We start from the raw sequence: 21453 nt of genomic DNA on the forward strand, positions 1-21453 counted from the left end.
TGCTATTTATGGAGATATAATATATAATTCAACATTTGCCTGATGATATTCAATCATTTATCATGAAAAAAAGGTGCAATAAAATTCAATAAGACAATAATTCATTTGAAGTTTGAACAAAAGACACACATCATTACCAAACTCTGTCATCACAAAATAAATAGACATCTATTCGATTAATCATGTGTGTCTAAACTTAGCAAATAAATTATAGTTTTATCTAAAATAACTATTTAGCAATTAATTATCTATAATTCTATTAGGATATATTCCACCAATATTTTATTAGGGTAAATTACGGCCACCCCGAGGTAAGAAAAATTACAAAAAAAAACCCTCATGTTTAAGTAATTACAACTACTCCTCAACTATGAGTTTTCTAACACGTCCACCCTTGATGTGTCAAATTTAATAGAATCTTCTAGATTATGTGGAATATTCTCCGGTTTTCACAAATCGAGTACAAACTAGAGAATATTCCATGGAAACTAGAAGATTTTGTTGAATCTAAAACCATAAGGGTGGACGTGTAAGAAGATTTATAGTTGAGGGAATAATTGTAACTATCCAAACATGAGGGTTTTTTTTCGTAATTTGACCTTCCCTCAGGGGTAGCCGTAATTTACCGATAATATCTAGACGGTCTGTTTAACACTATTCGGATGAAGCTACACAATTACATCATAATCAGCATGTTTTGAGCCACACCAAATATCAACAGTAATACCAAAATTTCAACAGGGAGATGAGATGAGATGCCCTGTTATATTATATCTGCTAATTAAAGAATTAATTAAATCGAATAAATTAAGTTAAAAACTAAAACCTAAAAAACATGCTGTGCTATACACTAACACAATGAGCAAAATTCGCCATTTACAACTTATAATCTTCTTGAAGAAAACTTTCGTACCGTGTTTTCTTCAGTGTCTTCTTCACATCCTCCCAGTTTTCAACTTGTGACGATAACGCCCCTTTATGTATTTTCACTTGCCGACTATTCAAGTCTCTTTGTGGGACCTTCAAGAACTCTTGAACTTCCAACAATTTCTTCAAATCGAAAAAAAAATAAGGTTGAAACTGCACGGAACTGTAGGATTTTATGAAATGTAGAAAATGGCTTACTGTATGGTTATTTATTATGTCCTCGTAGTAGAGGATGATGTGGCGAGTGCTCTTGAAATATTGCATGGATTTTGTGACCAAATCTTCTACTTGTTTCAGATTCGGTATTAGCAGTGTTGTATTGATAGTTGGTTTGTACTTGGCAAGTATTTCAGCCTGCAGCAGTTAAGTAACTTTAGGTCTTGTGTACACACATACACATGGACATGTATACATACATACATTATATATATATATACCTCGTGGGTTGAGTGGACATGAGATTTATGGGTCCCATTAAGCGGCTTGGCATTTTGGTCGTACGAATTTGCGAGTATCGAAACCATACGACGTAGAAGATTTCTTCTGAAAAGAAAAATGGCTGATACGCCCTTAGTCTTGAAGTACTCCACTATTTCTTCGTGATGTTGCATTAATCCCTGCAACAAAATTGGAATAAATAAAAAGGACTTGCTTAATTGATTCTTTTAAGTTTATAGCGATTACGAGAGTATACATGGAAAAAAATACATTATCTGTTAGACAATCAATGAAATAATGTTCAAAATCAAAAGACGACTATTAACAATGCAAAATGAGCTTGATTAACCAACAAGATTTCTTTATATCAAGATTTTACGAATTATCCAGTTTTATTTCTCCTTTACCACTCCATTTTGATGCACGTTTTCTTTGGATGTGTTGAACTCCTCAGCCAAAACTATCGTACCAAATAAAAAATAACGAAAGAAAATTTAAGATTTTGATTCTGCCTGGCAGTTAATTTGATGAACATTATTTTATCAATTATTAAATAGAAAAATTGGAACTAAGATTGATCTTAGAGCCTCGTGTTTTCCCTTTACACAAATTACTTAGAGACACCATTTTACCGATCTTCTCGTGTAGCTGAGAATCGACCCAATGAAATAAAACATATCATACAAACCACAAAAACATTTGGGACTTAAACATTAAGTCCTCGTTTGGTTCCTAAGACAAAATTAGCTAAGATAAGATTAGCCGAGACAAAATTAAACAATCTAATGAAAACCCATTATATTGTTGGACCATGGGTGATCCAACAAATTTGCGGTCCAGCCCGAAAAGTTATTGGACTAACCAAACTCCTAAAAAGGTCCAATTATTTGATTTATCAGGTTAATCTTACCAACCAAACGAGGCCTAAGCATACACACAACATTGCATAATCATCATATTTTATAGAATGGATAATTTCACTCTAAAAAGTTGAAGAATCTTCCGCACACTAAAAAGCATATAAAAGCCTAATAACCTATTTCAAGATCTAGCGTTGTCAAAAGAAGATGTTTCGATTAATACCAGCCTGTTCATAATCCGGACAAAAAAAAATGCGTATATATTGTTCTAAACTATAAATATCTCACCTGGTTAAGCATCCATTTCAATCCAACGGCAGCTGTGCATTCATTCTTCGAGGCACTCGTAAACCAGTCAAGATTATAAATTCTATCCAAAGTTTCTACAATTGTCGATATATTACTTCTCCGAACCTTCACCGAAAATATCTCCCCATTAGAGCTTATATTAATATGACTGTTCAACAATGTCTCAAACCATCCACTCCCAGACCTTTGTGTTGACAAAATCGCAAAATATCTCACAGGATTGCAAGCACATTCGTCCCTAATTAATCCCAAATAATAATAAATAAACAAATAAATAAAATCAATAAACTACATAGTGCCTTTAATTTAAAGAATAATTATAATCCCGTTTACCTGTCGAAAGTCTTTGGTTTGGGGAAATGCAAATAAGGTTTTTCTGAAGGTTGTATATCAATGGCTGCTTCACAAGGTTTCTTTTCTATAACTTGAATGTTTAATGTACTGAAGCTCGATTGTCCACCGATTTGCTTAATACGAGTCGAACATACATAAATTCCGCAAACCATTACGAAAATCAAAACCGCCATTTTCAAAACCAGGGGGTTCTTCTTAGGTGGTTTAATTATAAAGCTTTCCTGAAATTAAATCAAAATATCATAACGTCAATTAACAATAAAAGCATACCATTAATCAATCGCATTCACAGCTCTCAAACTCCTGTAAAACACAATATATTCAGCTTAATTGAGCTTCAATACTGTCCGAGATTCAAAAAAATAAATAAATAATATGGGAATTAATTTCATTGATGAATAATTAGGGCTTACAATTGTCATTCAAATTTAATTACATCAGAGATGCAAAAATGGAAATCTACATACAAATAGGGCACTCCAAATTGCGCCCAACAACAATAAAAAGGACGAATTTCACCACACAAAAAAATCAGAAAAAAATACAAAATTGGGCGAAAAAAGGAGACGCGTACCTTGGTGAAGAAACAGAGATCGTCCGCCATGGTTGTTTTTTCAAGGGGAAGCTGAGATCAAGCCTTCTTTACCCTTTTCTTCTTCTTAGCTTCGTTCATCCTACGCCTGTAAATACTACATGCAGCGGCGTAGGTATGTATGTATGTATGTATGTATAGATGTATGTATAGGTAGAGAGAGAAACACAAATGCGTCTGAGCTTTATCTCGTGAAGAACAATAATTTTCGAGTTATGATTAATTGATTACGCACACCGTTGCCACGCTCCCTTTCTGATGCTGCTTGCCGATTCCTCTCTCTCTTTCTCTCTCGTCTCTATCTCTCTCTCTCCTCTGTATTAAATAATCTAGAGAGAGAGAGAGTCCCTGTCTATGATGATGCGAGAGTTTTGGTACGGAGAAATTCGAATCTGTGTTAAACTCTTAATACGACGCCGTTTGGTCATGGTTGTTGATTTCGCCAAGTCGTTTAACTATGTTGAGTAGTTCGTTGTCGTACGACACTAGAAAGAAGTTTGAATGGGAATACTAAATAATTAATACTAATCATTGATTGTAATTTAATTGGTTCGTTTGTGTTACATTCATTGAATAGTGTAGTAGTTCTGTTTTTTGGCCGTCCCATTCTAATAATGTAAAAGGAATATCAAATTTAGTAAAATCTTTTAAATTATGTGGAATATTCTCCAGTATGTGCATGTTTTACCCCCATTCGAGGCTCCACATTTCGAATCAAGATGATCATAAGATGCGTCTATTATAAATATCAGATTGTGGTGCATCAAAAGCTGCATTTTTGCACAAAACGAGTACAAACTAGAGAACATTCCACGGAATCTAGAAGATTATGTTGAATTTGATACCATAAAGGTGAACTTGTAAGAATATCTTCATAGTTGAAGGTGGTTATAATTACCCAAACATGAGGAGATTTTCGTAATTTGACCTTACTTCACGGAGTGACCATAATTTACCCTAAAAGTTATGATCCCAAAGTTATCTACAAAATAAAAACATTAATTTAGTCCTACTAAGACATAGTGAATACCATCAAACACAATTGTAAGTTCAGTCCAAACAAGAACAAACAATTGCAACGTTCCACATTACAAAATCTATATATAAAAGAAACAAGAAAAACAAAGGTCCGAAAATCATCGGAAAAAGATGAGTGGTGCAGGTAATTGTCTTCTCGTTTCTCTTGTATTGTGCTCGTTAGCAGTTTCAGCACAATGCTACGGTGGGAGAGGATTCGATCCTCTCGGAGAATTCGTTGAAGTCCAAAGGGCAAAAACGTCATTAAACAACCTCGATGAAAACCTCTCGATCAAACGTTCGACAATATACGTCGAAAATCAGGAGGGATATAAAGAAGTTGACAGGATATTGAGTTTACCAGGGCAACCAGAAGTGAGTTTTGATCAGTATTCAGGGTATGTGACTGTCGATGCAAGTGCTGGAAGAGCACTATTTTACTATTTTGCTGAATCGGAAAACTCATCTTCAACTAAGCCTCTCGTTTTGTGGCTCAATGGAGGTTAGTATTTAACGATCTTTATGTGAACGCGTAATAATAAATTTAGTCTTACTAGAGGTAAAAAATCGGGCGGATCAGATCGGAAATAACACTTGCGGAATCCTTTTTTTTTCGGAAGTGAAAAACTATTTCCAATTTTGTTCCAAAAAAGTCGAAAATCGAATTTTGGAAATTGGAATAGAAAAACTTGTTCCAAAATCGTTTTTTTGGGATAGGAATCGGCGAGATTCGGAATTTCCATTTTTATAGTCACTTGTAATAACACTATTGATAATATAAGTGCAATTTTCGGAGAAAAAAAACTATATTTTTTTTTTAATATTCTCGGATATTAAAATCAGATTGAAATCCATAATTGAATGTGTATTCCAATTTCATTCCGGAAAAAAAAATCAGAAATCGGAAATTGGAATTTCCGGAATTCGGAATCCAAAACCGAATAATATTCGGATTGAAATCGGCGGAACTCAAATTTCCATTCCAATTTACACCTCTAGTCTATATATACCCTCGATTAAAAAACCGGACCTACCTTGAAATGCAGGGCCTGGATGCTCTTCTTTAGGAGCTGGAGCAATGACAGAACTCGGCCCCTTTCGCGTGAATCCAGACGGCAAAACTCTCTGGCACAACAAAAATTCATGGAACATTCGTAAGTGATCAATTCACAAAACTTGAAAGAAAGAAAAAAATATTGTCTTAAAATACTTATGTTGTAATTAAAAAAAATGCAGTGGCAAATGTGATATTCTTGGAATCTCCGGCTGGTGTTGGATTTTCTTATTCCAATACGTCATCAGATTACATTACTGGAGACGGAAAAACAGCAGCAGATGCTTACACTTTTTTGGTTAATTGGTTGAAAAGATTTCCAGACTACAAACATCGAGACTTTTACATCGCGGGAGAGAGTTATGCCGGTCATTATGTGCCTCAGCTAGCTGACCTAATCCTGAAAAACAACGAAATCGCAAACAAAACTGTCATTAACTTAAAAGGAATAGCTGTGAGTATTATTTTGATAAATTAATAAAATATATATATATATATATACACACACTCACACACACACACACACACATATGTATATATATTCACTAATAAATATGTATCTATCGTTAGATTGGCAATGCATATATTGACATTGAGGATCAGAACAAAGGGGTGTATGACTATTACTGGACACATGCTCTAATATCGGACGAAATACATAAAGGGCTTATCGAGAACTGCAATTTTTCTTCGGGGGGCCCACAAACAGAACTCTGCCGTGGTTTCAGAAAACAGGCGAGAGAGGCTAAAGGGAATGTCTTCGACTATGACATTTATGCCCCTTTATGTTCTACAACATCCTCAAACACTCCTTCGGTACATTGTTCATCATACATATAATTCCTGCACAATAAAAAAAAAAAAAAAAAAGAATTAGACTCTCATATCGTGTGTGTATAATGTCTTGTGATAGATATCGGGATTTGATCCATGCTCGGGATACTACGCCTACGCATACTTAAACACTCGTGAAGTGCAAGAGGCGCTACATGCTAACGTAGCTGGAATTCCGAAGCCTTGGGATGAGTGCAGGTACTACTTTCTCCTCACCGCATAATACTCTTTTTCAGGTGGAAGATTTTCTTACGACTCGCTCGTTTTTATGATGCTGTAGCGACTACGTAGGCAACAACTGGCAGGACTCACCACTAACAGTATTACCTACCATCAAGCGGTTGATGGCTAGTGGCATTAGAGTTTGGATATATAGGTAAAGTCATATAAAGCACAATACTACATTATCCGGGAAAAAAAATGACAATTTAATCCGAACTTACAGTGGAGACACAGATAGTGTGGTGCCAGTTACGACGACTAGGTACTCTATGCCTAAACTCGGGGCAGCAGTAAAAACTCCATGGTACCCCTGGTACAACCAAGGCGAGGTATGTTACAATTGAACATTTTTTTGGGGTATAATTTTCTCGATTTTTCATCTTACGCTAATCTTGTTTTCATATTATTATTTTTCATTGAAGGTTGGAGGATATGCGGTTGAATATCAGAATATTACGTTTGTGACCATAAGAGGAGCTGGACATTTCGTACCGAGTTATCAGCCTCAGCGTGCTCTTACCTTCTTTTCGTCCTTTCTGGAGGGAAAACTTCCTCCAACTAACACCAAAATATGAAGTGTAGGAAAATTATCTCAAAGCGTTTGTTTTCTTTATCAGAGTCCGAATTGACTGTGGTCATTTGTAAACAAAAAAGCAAAGCCACAAAATAAATGCATCGTGTCATCCATCGTTAATAAACCAAACATTCCAATATAAGATGTAATGCACAAAAATTATAGAATTATCAACTCAAACATTAAAGACATGCATCTTTTCTATCGACAAATGAATACAGATGAAGGAGAACTAATTTTCCTATGAATCTGCCATATTTTATCGGGTTTACATTATTAACTTGTTCTGTTTCAAATCTCATACTGTAAATCTTGGGGGCAAATGAGTGATAAGTCACGAGTTTTAAGTCGAGCAACAAAGTAATAAAATGAAAAGAAAGATACCTTTGCTTCTTTGCTCAGTTTGTCCTTTTCGTCTTTATGTGCAAATGGCATCCAACAGCAGGAGCAAATAGCATAATCTCTCGAAATTTTCTTGTTTACCAACTCATATAATAAAAAGATAATTCTGCAAAATGTGAAATGTATATTTGGATTAAGGCATCAGTTTTCGTAAAATCCAATGAAGAATGGTTGGCGAATAGAAAGTACTCACCGAGAACTCGGACCTTCAGAACGTAATTTCTTCTGAATCTTTCACATTCAAATATTCAATTATTACACAATCAAAGAATCCAGGATATAAAAATTTCGTAGGAAGTGGAAGATACTTTCGTATATATACTAGAAGCACTGACAAAAAGTTGATAGATATTGACTGCACAAGAAATTAATTCATGACACTAAATAAGGGTACCAAGGTTTAGGTAGTGCATTTCTATAACAAATCTAAAGAAGGTCGAAATGAACTGAAAATTCCATTAATTTACTTTCTTATAAGTTTGGTCCTCATTTCGGGAAAAAAAAAGTTACATCTGATCAAAATAATCAATAAAAGGCTCAACGTGAAGACTAAAACGGGAGTTTCGTAAATAATTCCCCTTTCTCGTAAAATATCAGAAACTGGAGCTCACATGGACCCTCAAAGAATTAAAGCATCGCAGTTGGAAGACTCCACAGGCAGGAAACATAGGGAAAACGGGCCCCCCGTGAAGGTGGAACGTATTCTACCTGGGAAAAAGAAAATAGCGTGTCGTTATTTTTTTTTTAGAGAGAGAGAGAGAAACCGGACACAAGGCTTTGATTGACCAGAATGCAAACCAACATTGCACATAAACCAAAAGAATTTGATTCTGCATGCATAAATGTTATAGCTCAACTTACTTGCAACGACAGAAACACATACATGAGTGGACAACCCCACAGCTGTGCACCTGAATATGATGCAACTAACCAATGAACTGACAGTCCAGAAGACACATTCCTACACAGCACCAAATATAAGAAAGATTAGCAGGTTGATACGGAAGCCCCCATGGTATTCATTTCGCGATGAGATAGTTTTGCTATAACAAGTGCAATAACGCTTTATTGCCATACTATTCTATTGAAAAAACTAAGCAGTTTTTTACCTCATCCGAATTAGACGAGGGCATCCAATTTCCACGGTTTTAAGCCAGTCTCCAAAAGATTGCGGTAATTCCAACATGAATGACCAAGCAGCTTCATAATGAATCGTGTTTAAATTCATCTTGATTACAGCACCAACAATGAGAACAAAAGCATGCCCGATACTCCAAAGCCCAAAGTGTTTTCACTCCATCAACCAAATGCGATATCAAATTTAATATTACACGAACAACTTAATATTCAATGATATCAGCTGAGCTCTTCTACATGCCTAACCAGTTCTTACTTCATTTGGAAGAAATCCATCCTTGGCCATCTCCGCGAGAATATTAAACACGGCATCCATGTTTCCATCTTTGTAATTGACCTCCAAAAGGACTTTGGCAGGGTCGCCATCAACTACTTTACAGCTTCGTAGTGTATCTTGTAGTATTTGCATCAGCTCCTCTGTCATTCCCACTTTGTGAAGTTCTTTAGTTATAGCAATAACAGTTATAGCATGAGGAACAAGTTCACGTTGCATCATTTCCCTGTAAAGATCGACAGCTTTCTGCAAATTCCCATCTTTACAGTGACCATGTATCAGAACATTATAAACCGCCTCACTAGGCTTTTGGTTCTTCTCAAGCATTGCTTGAAAAACTCGATCGGCTTCGTTCATCAAACCTTTCATGCAGAACCCCTTTATAAGAGCTACTACATTCCGAAATTGAATATTACTACAACTCTGTATCAGCAAATCATACGTAACATCATGCGGAACAGATTGCTCGTAGAACAACTTGAAAAGAATCCGTTTTGCTTCCTTACTTCGAGCCTGCTTGTTTAGCCCGTTTATCAACACACTGTAGGTAACAACATCGGGGAAGAAACCCTTTTCAATCATTTCATCGTGGAGCCGAATTGCACTTCCAATGTCATCTTCGCCGCAATAAGCATTAATAAGAATAGTATACGTACAATTATCAGGCTGCAGACCTAGCTTCAACATTTCTTTAAATAACTCACACGCTTCAGTCAATCTTCTCTGTGCACATAGACCTTGAATCAACGATGAGTAAGTAATGGCATCGGGAAAAATTCCCTTCTCGCCCATCTCCCTTTTCATTTGGAATGCTTTATCTAAATCAAAATTTCTACAGAAACCAGATATGATTGTACTGTAACTTACAACATCCGGACAAAACCCTTCTGCAGTCATAGTTTTAATCAGTTCTAAACCATCGTCGATTCTACCCGACACACAATGCCCATTGATCAATGCATTGTAAGTCACAATGGATGGCAACAAGCCCTTATTAGTCATTTCACTTAAAAGCCTGTAAGCTTCATCCATAAATCCCTGCTGAGAGAAACCATCGATCAGAGTTGTGTACGTTTTATCGTTTGGGCTCAACCCCCTGACCTGCATCTGCTCAAAGAACTCCACAGCACGACGCAAATTCTTCGATTTACACATACTATTTATCAGAGAAGTATAAGTCACCACATTCGGAGAAAGCCCATTCCTCACCATCTCCCCGTGTAAAACAAGAGCTTGGTGAAAGTTTCCCTCTTTACAGTACCCGTTGATGAGTGTGTTATACGTAATTTCATTCGGAGACAAACCCTGTTCCTTCATTTCCTCGAAAACCTTCTTTGTCTCCTCCATCCTCCCTTCTCGACACAACCCATTGATTATCACATTGTAAGTGATCACATTCGGTTCCATATTCTTCTCCCACATCAATTTCAATAACGCATACGCTTCATCGATTTTCCCCATTTTACAATACGCATCTATCAAGGTATTATACGTAACCACATTCGGTAAACAGCCCTTCTTCTCCATTTTCTCGAATAAAACCAACCCTCTATCCATTTCTTTGTTCGAACACAACCCCCTAATCAATATATTGTAAGTAAAAACATTAGGCGAGACGTCGTTATCCATCATCTCATCGTACACACTCCCGGTCAACTCAGCAGAGCCACGAGGAGAACTCCGTACTATCGCCTCTAGAACGGAGTTATACGACAGAACACTAGGCATGAATCCATGGCATCTAGCTAAACTCATAATGTTTCGAGCTCTATCTATCAGTTTCATATTCGATAACGCTTTTACCATCAAATCAAACACGGCGGAGCTCGATCGGCACGCCTGGTACGTGTCTTTAAGACACGAAAAAACCGCATCGCCGTTTTCGTGATCCGGAAAACTCGCTGCAACTTCCTCCGCCAATGATTGGGCGGTCTTGTACAGTTTGAAGCGGGTGAGGATGTGAATTGAGATGCAATTGGATTGAAGCTGGTCTCTGAAGAAGGGCGATTTGCGAGCCCAGCTGAGGAATTTCAGGATTAGGGTTTGGTTATTCTGGGATTGGAGGAGTAAATAGGAGGTGGTTTCAGGGGTAAATTGCGGCGTTAAATGGTCGAGATGGGAGTGGTGGTAGTATTTGAGGATTGATACGGCCTTGTCGGCGACGGCGGTGTCCGGCGGTGAGGAGAAAAGTGGCGGCGGCGGCAACAGCGGCGGATGCTGTGAATTTACCGATTTGGGCGGGAGATTTCGTGTGTGCAAAGCTCGCCGTGAAAGTTTGCAGAGGGGCATTTTGGGGAAAATGAAAACCTTTCCGTTGTGGAAGAGAAAATCACCCTTCATAGGCCTAGGTTTCAAACAGTTTTTAATTTTTATTTCATTAAACATTTTTATTTATACATATATTTATTCAGGGATTTTTAGCTCATAAATCATTTTTGGCTAGTTTCATATACGGTTGAGTCCCCAATATTATACTTTGAACACTATATTCTCCTCTTTTAAGTTTCGCTTACAATTAGCTATCTCTATGCCCTGAAATATTTGGAATGCCCCTCACTTTATATCATAATTACAACTACACTTCATTTCCACTTAAAAAAAACGATAATGCTCGTAAAATCGTATTGTAATGAAAACGTTTTTAATTCATATTTATTTATTTATTTCCCTCCTAACGTATAATCAATAGTTTTCCACCAAAGAAAACTTTTTTTAAAAACGTGTTCGGACAACAACTTTATACTTGAATCCGTTTATTTCGAAATCACCGTAAATCACAAAATTATGTATCCTCGTGAGAAACTAGGGACGAGAAAGGTCGTAATATCGAGGAAGAAAAAGGAGGAGAAACTTCAACAAACTACTGTTGCAATTTCAAAGTCGTTGCATACCATATTTTGAAGGTTCGATTTCTTTTTGTTAACAAAAATCTGGATCTGTGACTCCACACTTTTCTGCTACACTATAAAGAAGCTCCTTCAAAATTTCATTATTCTTGATTACAATCACAAAGAGCTGATGATCCTGGTGTCGACATAAAACAAAAATTACCTCTAAACTCTTGACATTAGGATTATCTATACGCTTATACAAGACCATATGAGATTGGGCCCTTAATTAAACTTAATTAGTTTAAATGGGCCCAAATGAGGTAATATAAATTAAAATATGGGCTTAATGCCCCATTTTTTTGTGATTTAAGAATATTATAAATTTTAGGCCGAGGCCATTAATTTTTTTTTATTAGAATGTTAATGATGTAAAGGAAATAGCAATAAACAGTTCCTGAAAAAAAACATTATTTTGTCACAAATTTATTGAATTCCAAAAATACATAACATTGATCCAACAAGAATAGCTTCTGTTACTACATGAAAGGAAAAAAAAAAGTACACACCCTTGATTATTATTCGCTTTTTCGGTTCTCGGGTTTCGGGTATATATATATAGTAAAAATCAAATTACTTTATTTATTTTTAGCACCACAAAATTGTCCTTTTTTTTAATTATACCAACGGATCAAGGGCCAAACTGCAAATTTCATGAGGCCATCTTTGCAATGGATGCCCTTGTGTTCGCCACACGCGAAAAAATACGGCTGCCACCTCTTCAACACGAACTCGAATCCTTTACCTCCACCAGCTGTCGCTTTTCCGATTATTTTTGCTCTTCTAAGGTCGCACTTCAGGAAACTCTGGAAATTTGGTAGCAAATATACACTGTGTGGGAATGTGGTGTCATTTGGTGGATCGTACTTAAACACTGCATATGATCAACACATCGATTAAAGTTACGTGTACATATATATACACACACATATGTGTGTGGACTATGATTTAATCCTAAATAAACGATGGACAAAATTACAAGATTTAAAGCGTACCTAGTGTGTCGTTCAAGTAAAAGGGTCCGTTCTTAATGGCCCAATCGGTGTAATTGAAGCCGTAACGCCAGTTCTCTGATCCACCGACAATGATTCTGTTGGATCTCTGAGTCGCATTTTTGTGCCATGAATCCCAAAAATCACGTCCTGTTTGGTTCCAATTTCCTGTAACATTACCCCACCAATCCTTGTTCGCGGTAGCAATGGCCAAAACCGACATTGCCACGAGAACGAAAAGGGCTCCTCCACATTTCACACCCATTTTTTCTGAATTGCAAATTAATTATAAGAAGAGTGTTTATTAGCTAGTAGCTAAGTTTGTTGTATTGATGGTGTTCTAAAAGGAGAGGAAATAGGGTTTATATAGAAACTACGTTTGAGTGTATTGAGTAGGAAAAACCATGCAATGTTTGGAAATTCCAATAGGTCAAACAAGGATGAACTTTTTTCTTTTTCTTTTTTTGTTTGGTAAAATTGCATTGGAAAATTAAGGTGTGAAATTTTTTTATTGGGTCTATATTTTTTCTATTTCAAGGTCTTCCACTTATTTTTTTTTTTTTTTATTTTTTTTTTTTGAGTGATTTGGTATTTGGTTATAGTCATTAATTTAAAAGCTAATTTTTTTATAAGCTTGTAGTGATGGAAACACTCTTTTAATTATTGTTTTCTTTAAGAAAAACGACATCAAATGAGGGTGTGGGTTGGTTGATCCCTCCAACTTGTCTATAAATCAAAAATCAATGAATACATAAATAGTTTCAGGCAAAAGTCAAAATACTACGACTTGAAAAATAGCTGAAAATATCAACTGTCAAAAAATTAAATCTATCAAAAATAGAATAATATAGACAAAACATGCAGCTCAAATTAAGGAAACACCCATTTAATCGGAAGTTAGTATATGTAAATAAAATTACTGCGAGGGATATAAGTGAAAAAGATGAATGAATTTTCTACAGAATGCGTTATTTCGAAGTGCTAAAAATCTCTCATACTATTAATATTAGCGAAAAAAAATCTCTAATTATGCATTTTGTTTTACCACACAACTCTGTAAATGATGAGTTTTACATGAAATAATTTGCTAAAAAGAATGAATCTTAAGTAACTTAAGGCTAATAACAATAATGCAAGGTTTTTTTTTTTTTTTTTGATAATTAGAGTGAATAGTAAATGTCGAACACAATAAACCAACACAAAGATCAAACTGAAGCAACTTCCGGGACTATGAGATGCTACACTTAGTGTAACACATTGGGTGATTTTGAACCATAGATCTATGTAATAATCACTCACTAAACACACGTACGTGTAGATCAGTGATTTTAGATCACCCAGTGAATTTCACCGGGTGTAGCATCTACAAAATCCTAACTTCGGGCGCATGGGATTTTCATTTTTATGATTACATTTTGACTCTCTAAGTCAACGTATGGATTTATTAATTACTAATTAGCCTTTTAAAAGTCTAGATTTTCAACTGGGAATTAGTCAAATGAGGCAGTAAATACATCATTATTCACTAGGGAGGAAGGAATTAAGAATTTGCTAATTAATCGTGGGATTCCACCAGAAAATCGAAGTGCACAATTTTGCTGTTGGCAAATTAGGTTTAATTCGCATTTTGCAATCTACCATTGAATGATGATGTCATTATGACCTTTTTTTTTTTTTTTGAGTAAATGTCATTATGACCTCATAACTACGTATTTTAACACTAAATTGCATGTTGTTACTGTGAGTTTATATCAATTAGAGATGTGAACAAATTTTGCACAGTAAAAAAAAATTAAAACAGTTATACTTCAAATACGAGCTTAGTAATTTGAGCTCGTATTCAAATTTTTCGAACTACTGCCCTAGCATGGAGATATAATTAATCCTGATTCTAGTTGATTAGATTTGAGTCACTTAAAAAAAAATAATAATAATAAATAAACAAAAAGAGAAAAAAAAGCATTCAGAATTAGATCAATTCAAAATTTTCTTCAGCCACAAAAATCTAAAGTTCTTGGCCGAAAAATCAGGATCATACAGTTCAAGTGTTGTTTTTTTTATCAGTTCAAGCGGAGAAGCAAAGCCGAAAAAAGTGACGTACGGATTTGCTACAGCACAGGAAAATATATATTTTTTTTACTCTTTAGGTCCGACAAGTTTTCGCTTACAAAATTGGTCCAGGCGTAACTTTTTTACAGTGTTATTTACGCAGAAGGGGGAGAGCAGCATCAAGAATCTCGTCATCTTGAGAACCTGGAAATTTTCGAATTCCAATCATATAACAGAAATGACGAAAAATTGTATAGTGAATTCAAAACATTATAGTTATAGTGAATACTTTGCGATGAATAAAAGAAATAAAATAAAACTCGATTATACCTACTCTCAGTTATCAGTTTCTTCTCCAAACAAAAGTTGATCATCTGTAAATAGTTCAATTACTACTACTTATAACCCCTTCAGTGATTTGCGCACGACAAAAAACTGGCCTGAACCAACGAACCTGAGAATTACCAAAGAAGTGAACATCGACAACTCAGAAACGGGTATTTAAATAATTTTTTTTTTTAAATTAAAATAAAATAAAATCATTCTGATTTGACTTGGCAAAACTAAGGCAGATATGTACCTTACTCAACGACTATTGGAACATCTTGGAATACGCCTTCTTCTCCACGTTGCGTCTATCAGCAATCTATTAAAGAAAACCAAGAAGACATATATACAGTTACATACAAGGGGTGCATAAGTGCAGGAGACATTTTATTGACGAGAAAAATAAATTATTACCTTCTTCTTTACAGCAGTGAACTCTTTCTTTATTGCTCCTTTGGAAAAAAAATTAAAAACAGCAAAAAATCAGATAAAATCATTCCAGAAAAGTCCAGACGAAGCATATATGTAAATTTATTTGCTGCTTGTACTGTCATCGACTATTCAACCTTAAATTACAATTAAAGGAAGAGGACATCTAAACATTTTTAAGCTAGCCGTGCTAAATTCCTCTTCTTCTTTTTCCAATTTTCTGTAGTATGAAAGGGGGCATAAAATGCACACACACACACACACACACACACACACACAGAGAGATGCTACTAACCATCATTTGGTTCCAATTCAAATGCTTTCTTGAAACTCTCTACAGCAGAATCAATATCATTAAGAGCCATGTGCGCCTGGTCATTTCAGTACGAGCGTCAGTTTCACAATTGTTGAAAAAGATGCAAGCATATATGTTTGTGAAGTATCCCAAAAAAGAGGGTGATCCAAGAACTTAGCTAACAAGAAAATAAATAATGGAATATGCAAAATTCATTACATAATCTCAAATATCTTATATGAGCATCTAATAGGTGTTTAGCATGTATTAAAGGCTTCTAAACAACAATGACTGTTTTATATCAGTCTCTCTCTCAACTATTAACAACTAAACATGACTGAAATATTAGACAAACATTATCTAAGGAGACAACAGAAAAATCCCCCAAAGCAAGTTTAATTATGTTTTAAGCTGCAGGCAGCCAGGCATCAAGCTATAAAGTTGGACAAGATTTCCAAATCACCGTCAATATCTCAAAAAACTAGCACGAGGAAATGAATAATCTAGTAGTTCATCAAAACCATTCAGCAAAATATATCTACCACTTGAAAATATTCGTCAAACTCAATTGTGATTTTCAAATAGGCATTCTTCAAGCAGTAACACGAATGAAGACTCTTTTTCTTTAAGAACCTAGATCTATCTCCAATTTTGTATCGGATTAAGATATTATTTTGCTCAGCCGCTTTCCTGAGACATTTTTGTTACAAGTTTTTTGTCGTCGTCTATTTAAAGACAGTCCAGTTATTGGTAGAATCTTACTAAATAAATGCATGAAAATTAAAATCTTACTAATAAAAGGGGAGTGAAGAAACACAGATTCCATATATATCCAGATCGTCATCTCTCCTTAATGATTGGCAATTATTAGAAAGAAATAAAAATGACCTTTCGGTACATAGCAACCTATGATGCCACTTACATAGATAAACAACGCCATCTAATTTAGCATCCTACACTAAATAAACAAATATCTCTTAATCCAATGACATTTGCATTTAAAGCACCATTTGCATTTAAAGCGTCGGGTTTATCAATCAAGTCAAAAGTTCCAATACCCATAGAGCACGCGTTTGATCTAATCTATACGTAAGGCAGATTTATAAGACTAAGATATTGCATTGCATCCAATGGTCTCATCTAGTTCATGAAAAAGAGAAATAAAAGAAGGGAAAGGAAAACAACCTGGCCCTGACGAAACAATGCCTTTGCGTTATTTTCACCATCGCGCATTGCAAACTCGGTATCCAAAAGTGCTCCCCTCAAATCTCCGAGTTTCAGTTTACAAGCCTATAAAGTATAGATAGGTTATCTCATTAATTGAAAATTAAATTTTTCTCAACGACTGAAAGCATGATCTTTGAAAGTATAAACCATGCAGAAATATGCATGCATAATATAGTCTACCAAATAACCACTTCACTTTATAGGTAGTGTGCAGAGATAGTCAAAATGTAACGGAAACAATTGCAAGAAAAGTGATTAAGGAGGACCAAGATGCATGTATATTATAATATTTGAGAACAAAACAACAATCATTGTCGCTAAATTAGAAAGTCGACGCCAAAGAAGGTTTAATAAACAGAAAGTAATACAAATATATTACTAAATTAATAAAAACCTGCTCAAATACTGATTAAAGACCACAGTCGCAACCACTTCACTATAAATGCAAAACACAAATTATATTCAATTCCTACAGGGGTATGCCAGGAAAACAAAATAAGGATATGATTACAACTACCAATTACAGTAGCAATATGCAATAAATAAGGCCCGACAATAACGCTACAGACACACGAAGGAGAATGCCCTGATAAAAGCACAAACCATACAAATGCCTCACCGTTCGTATAAGAACAGTTTTGCCCATATTCTCTTATTGAAACAACAGAAATCCGTAGAGCAAAGATATAATATGAACGATTCAGATAAACGATTACATCTCCATCGTCAAGACAAGAAGCAAGTTATCCATTCGAACATATTAAATAGTATTATCTTAACTGGATACGACTACAAGAAAAATCAAGAAGTCAGCATAAGTAACGACAATCAAAATAGGAACTCACAGAACTGTTGGTGAATATCTGTGCCTTCATCTTCCTCAAATCTAGACTCTTATCTGCTTGACAGATAAACGAAACTAAATTAGAAATAAAATAAAATCAAAATCATGAATAAAATTCCTACCACAAAACCAATGTTGACACATCTATAACCATAAATGTTAGTCATAAAATCGAAGAAACATTATATATCATCGTTGCTCACCCCCTTCATCGATCCCTTCCTTTTCCCAGCACGCATCTAAATAGCGCAAGGCCTTCCGATACTTCCGAAGAGCCATTTTATAGTCTTGCTTCTACAAACAATCACATAAGCATAAATTTTAAAGGCAAATAAAAAAGGAAACGAGAAAAAAAGATTATCTCCCCTTATAATAATTACCTTAAAATGTTCATTTCCATATCCCTTAATAGATTCCACAGCCGAAACCCACCAAGAGAGCTCACTGGAATTATCATCAAGATCCGTCGGCCAATCAGGATACAGATCACCGTCTTTGAAGAAGTTTGCTGTACCGTCATCCTCCCCTTCTGGAATTTCTCCACAATCGGAAATGATAACAGGTACCGTAGGAAAATCCTCTTCGCCTACAGGGAGATGCTCGATAGAGCGAACAACTCCCATGCCTTTAATAACCCTCCCAAACACGACATGCTTTCCATCCAGGTGAGATGTTCGGGTTGTGGTGATGAAGAACTGCGACCCGTTGCTGTTCGGTCCTGTGTTCGCCATCGACAGCGTACCTTTCCTTTCGTGTTTTAACTCGAAATTCTCGTCGTCGAATCTCAATCCGTATATGGATTCACCGCCGCGCCCATGGCCAGAAGAAGTATCGCCGCCTTGTACCATAAAACCTTTAACGACTCGGTGAAAACAGGAGCCCTAAAACAAAATGCAGAACCAAAATTTTCGTGACGAAAAATCCTCATGAAACAGAACAATCAACATTTGAAACAACCAACCGAAAAATAAGAACTGAGTTAACTCGGAGTAAAAAAATTTTATGCACAGAAAAAACAAAAAACAACAACAACAAAAACAGAGAATCAATTAAAATGTGTGAAGTGCGTTCGAACAAAATTAAAAAAAAAAATTAAAAAAAAAAAAAAAAATAGGTGAGAAGATTAAATACCTTGTAATGCATAGGAACGCCGACTTCTTTCCCAAAGCCTTTCTCTCCGGTACACAGAGCTCTGAAATTCTCTGCGGTTAACGGCACTACATCATTGTACAGTTCGACAACAATTCTCCCTTCCAGCTCATCGCCGATGTTTATATCCAGAAAGCATCGAGTTCTCCCAGCCATGGCTTCTCGTCCTTTCTCCAACAGTGTGTGTGTGTGTGTGTGCAGTGTGCCTGTATGTATAGGCGAGAGTGAGAGAGAAGGTGGAAACCCTAAGCCCCGCCTTTTTATATATATAAAAAAAATTCGAACTCTTGTCTTTTGGAGCTTTCTCTCTCTTCTCTCTTTCTCTCTCTTCACGCTTTCAGTCAACCAGTCCTGATTATTATTCAAATGCCTCGAGGAATTAAGGCGGTGGTCCTTGCTAATCTGCGCCGCGTGTTTCTTGCTATTTTGCTCGATTGCCCCACATTTTTTAGATTTTCCAAAATTGGGACCTTAAATAAAATGTATCTCTCGATATAGACCCTTGGCTATATATATATATACTACATCTAGTGTTTAAAGTGATTTTATTGCAAATTAGTAAATATATATATATATATATATATATATATATATTACACGTGTTTCCCAAAAATAAAAAATAAATTAATTAACCACGATTTTATTTGAAGGAATAGCTATATATTTTCTTTAGAAAGAGGCCAAACATGGCTTCAAATTTTGAAGGGTATATAGTACTTAACACCATTGTGGTTTGGACATTTTGCACATGACTCCCATTTGGTATGAATTTAGGCACATAATTCCCTTGTGGTTTCGAACTTTTGCACATGACCCCTTTATGGTATGAAATTAGGTACATAATTCCCTTGTGGTCTCGAACTTTTGCACATGACCCCTTTATGGTATGAAATTAGGTACATAACCCCCTTGTGGTTTTGAAATTTTGCACATAACCCCCTTATGGTATAAAATTAGCACATAACCCCCTTGAATAGACTAAAGTGCCCCTATCAAGTCAAAAATTCTTGTTTTAATTTAAAAATAATTATTCTATAAAATAAAAAGCTTAATTTACAGTTTTGTAAAATGAGAAATATAATATATTATTGTGTTTTTTTTTTTATTTTACAGCACAAAAGGTATATAATACAAGTTATTGTACGGTTGACAATTTCTTCGATTTTAAAAATTAATTTGAAAATCTTTAACATTATCATTAATTATGATTATTATATTATTATTTTTATATAATATATTATATGGACATTAATTTTTTTAAGAAACAAAGTCTTTATTTTTTTATTCTTTTGGAAAAATCTAAAAAGAAACATTTCTTTAAAGTTGAAATGAAAATTAAATTTTAAAAAATATATATGTGCGGTAAAATAGAAAAAAACACAATAATATATTATATTTCTCATTTTACAAAAAATTACATTAAACTTTTCATTTTATAGAATAATTATTTTTAAATTAAAACAAGAATTTTTGACTTGATAGGGGTAATTTAGTCTTTTCCAGTTTTTTATTCAAATGGGTTATGTGCCTAATTTCATACCATAAGGGGGTCATGTGCAAAATTTCAAAACCACAAGGCGGTTATGTGCCTAATTTCATACCATAAGGGGGTCATGTGCAAAATGTCAAAACCACAAGAGGATTATGTACCTAAATTCATACCATAAGGGGGTCATGTGCAAAATGTCCAAACCACAAAGGGGTTAAGTGCTATTTACCCAATTTTGAACTTATTTATTTATTAAAGTTTGTGTCGACAAGATATAGGCAATAGCACAAGCTGCTATTCCAAAACACTGTTATGATTATTATTGTCTCCACAACTTGAACAATATATATATATATAATTTCTTGATTATATTGTCTTTTATTTAAAAAATTATTAGTATATATTCTTTTCACGGTCCTAACAATTCCAAAATCATACTAGTGGACCAATATATTAAACTAAAAAACAAGATAAGGGTGATGAAATTGTTCACCATTATATGTAAATAGTGCTAATCAATATTAAATATTTTTAGTTGGTGTGACAAAAGTGTAAAGGCAAAATGACAATTAGGAGAATTGTTTTCAATATATCAAATATTATTATTGAATCACATCACAAGCTAACTCATGCTCGACCAATCAACCAATCCATTTCAAAACTATTTGATATAATATAGTACGTCTTATCCACATCGATTATTCATTCATCGATTTAGTTTATACATTTTCATTATTTATTTTTGAAAATTATTTACAAATCGCATCCGG

At 35.0% G+C, this 21453-nt stretch overlaps 5 protein-coding genes across 7 annotated transcripts; 1 reads left to right on the top strand and 4 right to left on the bottom strand.

Annotated features, from left to right (window-relative positions):
• Window positions 1-679: 679 nt before the first annotated feature.
• On the bottom strand, window positions 680-3941 carry LOC105952085 (uncharacterized). The gene is made up of 6 exons (XM_012975590.2): window positions 3463-3941; window positions 2868-3109; window positions 2514-2772; window positions 1365-1544; window positions 1126-1281; window positions 680-1050 (listed from the first exon to the last, which is right to left on the bottom strand). The coding sequence occupies exons 1-6, from the start codon at window positions 3490-3492 to the stop codon at window positions 877-879; spliced, it is 1041 nt and encodes a 346-aa protein (XP_012831044.2). The 5' UTR covers window positions 3493-3941; the 3' UTR covers window positions 680-876.
• A 685-nt stretch (window positions 3942-4626) lies between these two features.
• Window positions 4627-7408, top strand: LOC105951999 (serine carboxypeptidase 1). The gene is made up of 8 exons (XM_088814111.1): window positions 4627-4999; window positions 5544-5651; window positions 5734-6005; window positions 6122-6367; window positions 6465-6583; window positions 6666-6761; window positions 6831-6936; window positions 7030-7408. The coding sequence occupies exons 1-8, from the start codon at window positions 4630-4632 to the stop codon at window positions 7180-7182; spliced, it is 1470 nt and encodes a 489-aa protein (XP_088670237.1). The 5' UTR covers window positions 4627-4629; the 3' UTR covers window positions 7183-7408.
• Window positions 7409-8015: 607 nt separating this feature from the next.
• EMB2745 (Tetratricopeptide repeat (TPR)-like superfamily protein) lies at window positions 8016-11364 on the bottom strand. Of its 2 annotated transcripts, none has more exons than XM_012975588.2 (3): window positions 8693-11364; window positions 8445-8544; window positions 8016-8291 (listed from the first exon to the last, which is right to left on the bottom strand). In XM_012975588.2, the coding sequence occupies exon 1, from the start codon at window positions 11332-11334 to the stop codon at window positions 8962-8964; it is 2373 nt and encodes a 790-aa protein (XP_012831042.2). In that variant the 5' UTR covers window positions 11335-11364; the 3' UTR covers window positions 8016-8291; window positions 8445-8544; window positions 8693-8961. The 2 variants fall into 2 exon arrangements, with proteins under 2 accessions (XP_012831042.2, XP_088670227.1); XM_088814101.1 differs by having other exon boundaries at window positions 8467-8544; window positions 8693-11349.
• A 1072-nt stretch (window positions 11365-12436) lies between these two features.
• On the bottom strand, window positions 12437-13229 carry LOC105952021 (uncharacterized). The gene is made up of 2 exons (XM_012975519.2): window positions 12878-13229; window positions 12437-12756 (listed from the first exon to the last, which is right to left on the bottom strand). Exons 1-2 carry the CDS (start codon window positions 13137-13139, stop codon window positions 12497-12499), a joined length of 522 nt encoding a protein of 173 aa, XP_012830973.2. The 5' UTR covers window positions 13140-13229; the 3' UTR covers window positions 12437-12496.
• Window positions 13230-14812: 1583 nt separating this feature from the next.
• Window positions 14813-19562, bottom strand: SQN (peptidyl-prolyl cis-trans isomerase / cyclophilin-40 (CYP40) / rotamase). 2 transcript variants are annotated; one of them, XM_012975587.2, is made up of 10 exons: window positions 19177-19562; window positions 18426-18926; window positions 18249-18339; window positions 18047-18099; window positions 17160-17264; window positions 15975-16050; window positions 15665-15702; window positions 15504-15569; window positions 15254-15377; window positions 14813-15127 (listed from the first exon to the last, which is right to left on the bottom strand). In XM_012975587.2, exons 1-8 carry the CDS (start codon window positions 19348-19350, stop codon window positions 15516-15518), a joined length of 1092 nt encoding a protein of 363 aa, XP_012831041.2. In that variant the 5' UTR covers window positions 19351-19562; the 3' UTR covers window positions 14813-15127; window positions 15254-15377; window positions 15504-15515. The 2 variants fall into 2 exon arrangements, with proteins under 2 accessions (XP_012831041.2, XP_088670234.1); XM_088814108.1 differs by having other exon boundaries at window positions 15258-15377; window positions 19177-19542.
• Between the last annotated feature and the right edge of the window lie 1891 nt (window positions 19563-21453).

Source organism: Erythranthe guttata, chromosome 14 (assembly GCF_056151865.1).
Source record: "Erythranthe guttata isolate IM_541 chromosome 14, IM_541, whole genome shotgun sequence".
Classification (NCBI taxonomy): Eukaryota; Viridiplantae; Streptophyta; class Magnoliopsida; order Lamiales; family Phrymaceae; genus Erythranthe; species Erythranthe guttata.

What these genes read in the sequence shown, in the direction of transcription:
- LOC105952021 (XM_012975519.2), bottom strand. Translation starts at nt 13,139, where the DNA reads ATGGGTGTGAAATGTGGAGGAGCCCTTTTCGTTCTCGTGGCAATGTCG. An exon ending in TTACTTGAACGACACACTAG is followed by an intron (nt 12,757 to 12,877) that starts GTACGCTTTAAA and finishes GATCATATGCAG; the next exon opens with TGTTTAAGTACGATCCACCA.
- SQN (XM_012975587.2), bottom strand. Translation starts at nt 19,350, where the DNA reads ATGGCTGGGAGAACTCGATGCTTTCTGGATATAAACATCGGCGATGAG. An exon ending in GGAAGGGATCGATGAAGGGG is followed by an intron (nt 18,100 to 18,248) that starts GTGAGCAACGAT and finishes TCTGTCAAGCAG; the next exon opens with ATAAGAGTCTAGATTTGAGG. An exon ending in TCACTGCTGTAAAGAAGAAG is followed by an intron (nt 15,570 to 15,664) that starts GTAATAATTTAT and finishes TTTCTTTAATAG; the next exon opens with ATTGCTGATAGACGCAACGT.
- LOC105951999 (XM_088814111.1), top strand. Translation starts at nt 4,630, where the DNA reads ATGAGTGGTGCAGGTAATTGTCTTCTCGTTTCTCTTGTATTGTGCTCG. An exon ending in CGTTTTGTGGCTCAATGGAG is followed by an intron (nt 5,000 to 5,543) that starts GTTAGTATTTAA and finishes CTTGAAATGCAG; the next exon opens with GGCCTGGATGCTCTTCTTTA. An exon ending in TTAACTTAAAAGGAATAGCT is followed by an intron (nt 6,006 to 6,121) that starts GTGAGTATTATT and finishes ATCTATCGTTAG; the next exon opens with ATTGGCAATGCATATATTGA.
- LOC105952085 (XM_012975590.2), bottom strand. Translation starts at nt 3,492, where the DNA reads ATGGCGGACGATCTCTGTTTCTTCACCAAG. An exon ending in TGAAATGGATGCTTAACCAG is followed by an intron (nt 1,545 to 2,513) that starts GTGAGATATTTA and finishes ATTTTGTTGCAG; the next exon opens with GGATTAATGCAACATCACGA. An exon ending in ACATAATAAATAACCATACA is followed by an intron (nt 1,051 to 1,125) that starts GTAAGCCATTTT and finishes TTCGATTTGAAG; the next exon opens with AAATTGTTGGAAGTTCAAGA.
- EMB2745 (XM_012975588.2), bottom strand. Translation starts at nt 11,334, where the DNA reads ATGAAGGGTGATTTTCTCTTCCACAACGGAAAGGTTTTCATTTTCCCC.